This window comes from Perognathus longimembris, chromosome 14 (genome assembly GCF_023159225.1).
Source record: "Perognathus longimembris pacificus isolate PPM17 chromosome 14, ASM2315922v1, whole genome shotgun sequence".
NCBI lineage: Eukaryota > Metazoa > Chordata > Mammalia > Rodentia > Heteromyidae > Perognathus > Perognathus longimembris.
In genome coordinates this window covers 55,839,935-55,847,274 of record NC_063174.1, presented here as the reverse complement: position 1 = coordinate 55,847,274, position 7,340 = coordinate 55,839,935, and the positions used below count along the sequence as shown (strand labels likewise).

The window sequence follows — 7,340 nt, the reverse complement described above, 5'->3', positions numbered from 1 at the left end:
TTAGGACCTGCTGCTCACTGAGGTCCGCTGGCATGAGAGAAAAATTATCAGGGCTTTCTTTCAAGTGCCAATCCCACAATCCCTGAGTCCTCTCATCGGGCTGGCCAGCCCAACAGGCAGGTTAGCCTGAAGAGCAAGGGCATTTCCCAGGATGGGTAAGACCCCCCATGGGGGGCAACCTAAGAGGGCATGGTCATTTTTTCCACCTTCAGGCTGGACAGGCCTTCAGGTGAAGAGAAAGCAGAGCGCATATGTGGCAGAAGGATCAGACAATACCCCAGGGCCTTGAATCCCCCCTTCCTGCAGCATGTCCTGTGCTCAGGTGACACAAGTGATGCAGATGGCTGGCTCCCCGAGGCATCCACTAGAGTTGCCTCCTTCCACATGAGACTGGAGCTGTTCACAAGTGACCCAAGTGCAAAGCCTGTCACTAGGAACATACTTCCTCACTGTCAGCCTCTGCCAGCTCTGTCCTGGCCTTCAGAGGAGAAGGGAAGAGGGGAAAGGAAGGAGATGAGGAGACAGGGAGCAGGAAGAGAGAGGAAGGAGCATGTGAGGAGAAAGTTGAGGGAGAAAGAGGTGGAAGGGCCAAGGAGGAATGGGGGAGAGGGAGAAGGGAAGAGGAGAAGGGAGGAGCAATTAGAGGGGAGATGGGGCAAAGGGAAAAGGAGAGAAGAGGAGGGAGAGAGGAAGAGCGAGAGAGAGGGAGAGGGCGGGAGAGAAGAGGAGGGAGAGAGGAAGAGCGAGAGAGAGGGAGAGGGCGGGAGAGACAGAGGAGGGGGGAGACGAAAAGAGGAAGAGGAGCAGGAGTGAGCGGCTTGGCTTCCTGGAAATCCTTTATAGCACCACGGGAACAATGATGGCCTGGTTATCTTTAGTGTTTGTTTCCTCTCTGTGGAAACCACTGCTTCAGGAATAGGTTCACCAACAATATCCCCACCCCACCCTGCTGTTCATTTCAGTTGTCCACACTGGAGGTCTGGCTCTATTGCTGAGAGCTCTCTCTCTCTCTTTCTCTCTCCCTCTCTCTCTCTTTATGGATGACCGGAGAGCCTGGTGAGAACTGGGACCCCACCCCACTGACGCACTACCCATGGGATCCCCCAACCCACTGTGGGGCTTTCGATGTCTTCCCAAAGTCGCCCATTTCCACAACTTCCTCCTGACAGAGGCCCCAGCCAGGCTGGGGCATGGCAGCTCCTCTCCCCTTCCAGTGATGTACACAGACCCCACAGGTGGCATCATTCCGCCCTGTCCCCTCTGCAGTTGTGCACACATCTATCTGGACGGACCCTCTCCAACCACGTCCCAGAACTGTCCCGCCTCCCACCCTGCATCCCTGGGCTCAGTGCCTAGACCACCACCCTCCACAAGTCCTGGGTTCCAGTCCACAGCCAGCGCCACCCAGCAACCATGGGACCTTCACTCCCAGGGACAAACCTCAGCATTGCCTGCCCTGAGCTGCTGTCCCGAGCGAGATGATCACCCAGCCAGAATGCAGGGGTTTCTGAACTGATCTCTAATGGCTATTTATGCTTGTGATGACGTCTTCCTCCTGCTTAGCAAATGCTGGCTGGGACAATCGATGCCTTGTTCGGATTGGAAAATGCCAGATGATCACTTCTTGTAACCTGAGTTTAGGAAATCTACTGGGATATCCAGTTAAAGGAACCTCCTTCTCCACCCTCACCCAGTGCTGTTTCTTAAAACAATAATCACAACCAGAATGGTGGAAGTGGTGGCATTGATCAAGATAAACTGTACTCATAAAGAGATATTTTGAATTTAAACCCTTTTGTACATCTAATTAAAGATCATTTTTTTAGAAAGTAAAGGAGAAACATCTGTATTTGTGTCTCTGTGTGTGTGACTGTGTGTGTGACCCTGTTTGTGTGTGAATCTGTGCGCGTGTATGTGTGTGTGTGTGTGTGTGTGTGCAAGTGCACTAGGTCTATCTGTGCGCCTTTAGGTTCAGTAGGGTATCCTTCCCCGGGGTTGTTGGGCTTCAGGGCTCTTCCTGTCCTCACAGGAACACCTAGAGAGTTGGGCCACAGGGTATCAATAGATCTCTTCCTAGGGGGCCCCAGTCACCAGGTTCTTTGCATGTTTGGGGCCTCCTTTGCCTTGGCCTCCTTCCTCCCCGGCCTCTTCTGCTGCTTCAAGCTCAGTAACTTTGACATTCAGGTCTCCTCATACTTCATCTTGGGGCTTCCTTGGGCTCCTAACCAAACTCTCCTCCATGGCAGGACCTGAGGAACCTGGGTGGAATCCTTCCATGTTCTACCAAGTCAGGAAGAAACCTCTGGATTAGCAGAGAGCTGATAGCTTGGGCCTGAGGGCTTTGTTCTGTTTCCCGAGGCTGCTACTCACTATCTGTGGGACCTCTGGTCTTTATGTCTGGCCTTCCTTATGTCTAAGAGGCAAGATGATGGGAAGCAAGCAGCACATTCTGAGAAATGAACTGCTGGCTAGTCTCCAGCTTGGATAAACGCCGTGGAGTGTACTTTCAGAGACAAAGAGGAGGTTGGGTCTCAGTGGCTCATATCTGGAATCCTAGATACTTAAGAGGCTGAGAACTGAGGATTGTGGTTTGAAGCCACCTAGGCCAGAAAGTCTGTGAGACTCTCATGTCAATTCCATAGCAGAAAGACAAAGGTGGAGCTGTGGCCCCACTGGTAGAGTGCCAAACTGGAAAACTGGAGTGAGAAAGATAAGCAACAGTGCCCAGATCCTCAATTGAATACACACTACCAGCTCACTCACAAACACACACATCACAAGCATTCGAGTTAGATCCAACCTCTTTTGAGTAACTACTTTATGTTCTTCAGGTCTCTGAATATTGCCACCGTTGAATACATATTTAATTACATTATTTAGTTAAATTGAGGATGGAACTTAGAGACTTTTGCATGCTGAAGTGGATTGGTATTGTAGCTTCACCTTGTCATAAAGCCAGGCTCCTTCTTTCTCATTTCTCTGCCACCCCTGTGGATTCTGCAAGCGCCATGTATACAGGGTGCTGTGGGGCACAATGCTCTCCTCAGAGAAAGGAAGGAAAATTGCAGAAAAGGAAAGCATATGCCATCTAAGGCACCACCTTCTAGAACCCTCCAGAGCCAGCTCCTCCACTTATAACAGGGAATGTTAGGCGCTGGGCTCAAACTGCTGGTTTCCTTAGGTCAGATCCATCCACTCTCTCCATCACATCTGAAGAAGAATCATGTAATAGCGAAGGGAAGAGAAAGGAGAATACCCATTTCTCTTTGGATTTTCTTTTCCCAGCACTCCTTCATTCTTTCTACAGCCCTCTATTCTCACCAGTTTAAGTGGATTAGTGCATCTATCCAATCTTCTTTTTTTGTTCCTCACACAGGATTCTACTATGTTTCTAAGGATCCTCTTGCTCAGCCTCCTGAGGGCTGGGATTCTCAGGACCATTCAATCATTTACTTCTTTTTATTTTTTAGTTTTTGCCAGTTGTGGGACTTGAACCTGGGGCCTGGGCATTGCTCCTGAGCTCTTTTGCTCAAGGTTAGCATTCTAGCATTCTGAGCCACAGCCCCACTTCTAGTTTCCTGGTGGCTAACTGGAGGTAAGAATCTCAGACTTTCCTGGCTGGCTGGCTTGGAACAGTGGTCCTCAGATCTCAGCCTCCTGAGTAGCTAGGATTACAGGGTGAGCCACCAGCACCCAGCTGCAGATCATTTCTTCAAATGAGGGGTGTGTCTCTCATGGGTTACTAAGCTTGGAAACTGGATTCATTTTATTGATAAGTCCATAAGTTCTCTGCTACTCCTTCCTTCAGAAGAGGCTCTTTTGCGTTGTGTTTGGACTTGCTGAATGGTTTTTAGTAATGGAAAGAGTATGACAGGAAGAACAGAGAAATATTTTGGGGACTGAATTACAAACACTGAGACTTTCTGCTTTGTCTTCTCTCTTTCACAGTCATTTGCTTTGCTTCCTTTCTCTCTCTGCCTCTCTCTCTCTCTCTCTCTCTCTCTCTCTCTCTCTCTCTCTCTCTCTCTCACTGTTCTCCCTCACCCCCTCCACCCTCCTTACTCTTGGAAGTCATATTTGATCATTAGCCCTGCGATTTGGCCCACAGAGACTCCCCACCAATAGTAGTCACATGAGTGAGCTTTGATGGGGAAACTTTGGCCCTGGCCAATAATGTAAGAAGGACTCAGAAGAGACACCCTGAGCAAGAACCATCATGCTCAGCCCCTCTTGGATTCCTTACACTGTGAGACAATACGTGTTTATTCTCACAAGCTGTGCTGTTGGGTTGTTTCTTTCCTGGCAGTTCATGACTCAGCCATGTACACTGTCCTTTCCTTGGCTCATTATATCAGAAGAGAAATTTGAAGATTTTAGAAGATAGTCAGACTATGTGATAACACTAACCCTGGACAGATATCTTACTAGATGTGAGTCCCTGTTTCTCCTCATTGTGCAAATTCGCTTTGCCAGGTCAGCCCACTCCTGGCTGACTTGGGCCCAGCAGGCTGACACAGCATCCCCTGGGCTTCAATTCCCTGCTGAGGTCACCCGGGGGAGGGGGAGGCTGGTTGCAGCCACCTAAGAGCCTGTGCCTCTTCTGTGGCAGCCCACTGCAGGTCCTTGGGGAAGACGAGGACCTGCGGTCTGGGGGTCGTGATTGAATGTACTGTGCTTCTCTTCTTGCAAGGATTCCTTTGGAGGTGGGGCTGAGGGGGGAGGGGCATGCCTGGTGATCTTCTGTGACATCTTCCACCTCCCAGGACCAGAAGGGCTGCAGGGACTTTGTGATTCAAGGCCTCTGTCAACCACAGGGGCCTCCGGAGGGTCTCCCCAGAGCAGCCCCTCACATTCCCCCAATGAAGCACAACTCCAACTCCAGTGGATTGGTTATTTCTTTGCTTATCTTGTTTTTTAGGTGTGAGAGCTGGACACAACCTTGGTGTCTGACGCTCTCACTCACTGGTTAGCACTCCACCAACTGTGCCATGACTCCCACTCCTGTTGGGAACTTCTTTTTTTTTAACATTGTTGAAAATATTTATTTTGAAAGTGTATGTATGATAAATAAGTCAGTAGAGTCTCTACTCCATCACAGATGCTTCTGAGAAGATCCCTGTGCCATCAGTCTGAAGACTGGCCACCTGAACTATGTCCTATGTCTTATCCTATCAAGAGCACACACCTTCCATGGTGTCTTTGTTCGAGTATTGCTTCTAAGTCCAGATGACCAAATAGTCCTTTATCCCCAAAGTAGGGTTAAAACTGTTGGTTCCTGCATCCCAGTATCTTCACCCCTTTTAAATCCCAGGTGAATAATGAGAGGGATAAACCCCCAGCAGATGGTGAACTGGCTGCCCTTGAAGAGTTGCTGCAGCCTCTGCTTGGCCTCTTTCCTCAGCTTCACCATCGTGATAGCTGCTAGGAACACCAAGGTAACTCACAGCCTTGGCCGAAATCAGAAGGAATGTGTTGGGAACTTCTTGAGGGCTGGAGAAAGGACTGGCTGGCCAGAGGCTCCTAGCGGCAGGAAGGTGGGGCTCAAGGGACAGAAGGCACAAGGTCAGATGACCACAAGGGTCCCTCCTGCTCTTGTCACTGTGAGTGTCTGAGCTCACAATGGATTGAGGGACATCCTTCTCCAGGGTTGGGGCTGGGTGGGAGTTCCGGGGCATGGCTCGGGCTGAGACATAAAGGAGATACCCAGGAGATTGAGTTCTTTCAGTGGGGACAAGGAGCAATGCAACATTGAGGGACTGCAGTCATCTCCGAGGGCCAGGACACTGGAAAATCTTGGGTCACAGGAAGAGGTTGGAATGGCCCCAAACCTGAAGCCATAGCCTGAAGTCCCCACGGGTGGGGGTGGGGATGCAGGGCTGCATATCCTGAACCAGGAGAGACTTCACATCAGTGGGTGAATCACTGTGGCTGCCTGGGCAGCACAAAGCAGTCAGCCTGGGCAGCCCTGAGCACGCCCCAAACAGCAGAATGGAGTGTGTCCTCCAAGCCAGGGGGACGCAGTACCAACAACTCATCTCCCCCGATAACTCAGAAGATGGGCTTTGCTGAGCCCCTGGTTTGGGGATTAATGGCAGGCCAACTAGGCTCTAGAGAAATGCCCACTAGGCATTGGAACCATGCCCACTAGGCACTAGAGCCATGTCCAGTAGGCACGGAAAACCTTGTCCTATCCAGCACCCAGTGTGAGCTCGTATCAGCTTGGAGCACATCCTGACGAACACATAGAACCTGCTTGTCCGTCTGCATACTTAAATTCCGTGATCTTTAGATTGGTATTCAGCTTGGTTGCATTGAGGAAGAAAAAGAAAAGCACAGTTTTGAGTGTGTCTTTGCTCGTATTCCACAGAGGAGCTGAGGGGGGTGGGGTGGGGATGCCCTGATTGTGGGCTCACTCTGCCACAGGCTGGGGGAATTAGATGGAATAATACAGAAAAAGGAAACCACCCACCAGGACAGCGAGTTTGTTTCTTTCTCTTTTTGCTGACCTCCATTACTCATGTAACACTGCTACACTTCAGTCTTCAGGAACAGAAACCCATTGTTTCCAGATTGCTCAATTATTCACCCTCAGGTTGTGATAACACCTACTGATATAACGACTAACTCCATGGCCTTGGAGAAATTACAGGTTTCTCTGTGCTGCTATTTCCTCAGCTGTGAGGGGATTAGTAAAAACTTCTAGATCAGAGCCCATCACAGTGTCTCAATGAGTCATCTCTAGTTGGCTGAAGGAGGATTTCTAGTAGTACTCCACGAGGAGAGACAAGGACCACTTTTGTGTCTGGAGGACAGACGTGTCAATGCCCATATGTGTGCTCATTGCTCCTAGGCTCCCTCCTGTGTTCTGGTGCCAAGGACACAGGGCATTGGTCAGGTGAAGTCCTTCCATGAACCCAGAAATGGCCATTAGAAACCAGCTGGAGGAGCTGGGATGAGGTGGTAGACAGAAGGGGGGTCCTGAAATCTGGTCCCCAGCAGATGAAGGAGTGAAAGATTCAGGGGGTCTAGAGCCCCAGAAAGAGGCTGGAGGTGAGAGAACCGGGGGAACTGGAGGGGAAATCCTGAACTCACATCAAGGCACCCGGTGGCCCCAGAGTTAGGAAGGGGCTTAGAGCAACAAAGTCCCATCTCAGTGCTGGACCTGAGATGCAGGTGGATTTGACTTTGTGCTCATGTGGACACGACCGGGCTTTTGAAGCTGAAGGCAGAAAGGACACGAGCTTGGGTTGGGACTGAGCTGCTTGTGTGGGGGGGGGGGTAGTGGCTCTGCTGGAGAGACAGACAGACACAGAGAAAAAAGGGGGTCAGGATGGAGGACA

General features: G+C 50.4%; 1 protein-coding gene across 1 annotated transcript; it reads right to left on the bottom strand.

Moving 5' to 3' along the window:
- Positions 1-5,149: 5,149 nt before the first annotated feature.
- Positions 5,150-5,410, bottom strand: LOC125363551 (mitochondrial import receptor subunit TOM7 homolog). Its single transcript, XM_048362846.1, has one exon. It carries the CDS (start codon positions 5,408-5,410, stop codon positions 5,243-5,245), a length of 168 nt encoding a protein of 55 aa, XP_048218803.1. The 3' UTR covers positions 5,150-5,242.
- Between the last annotated feature and the right edge of the window lie 1,930 nt (positions 5,411-7,340).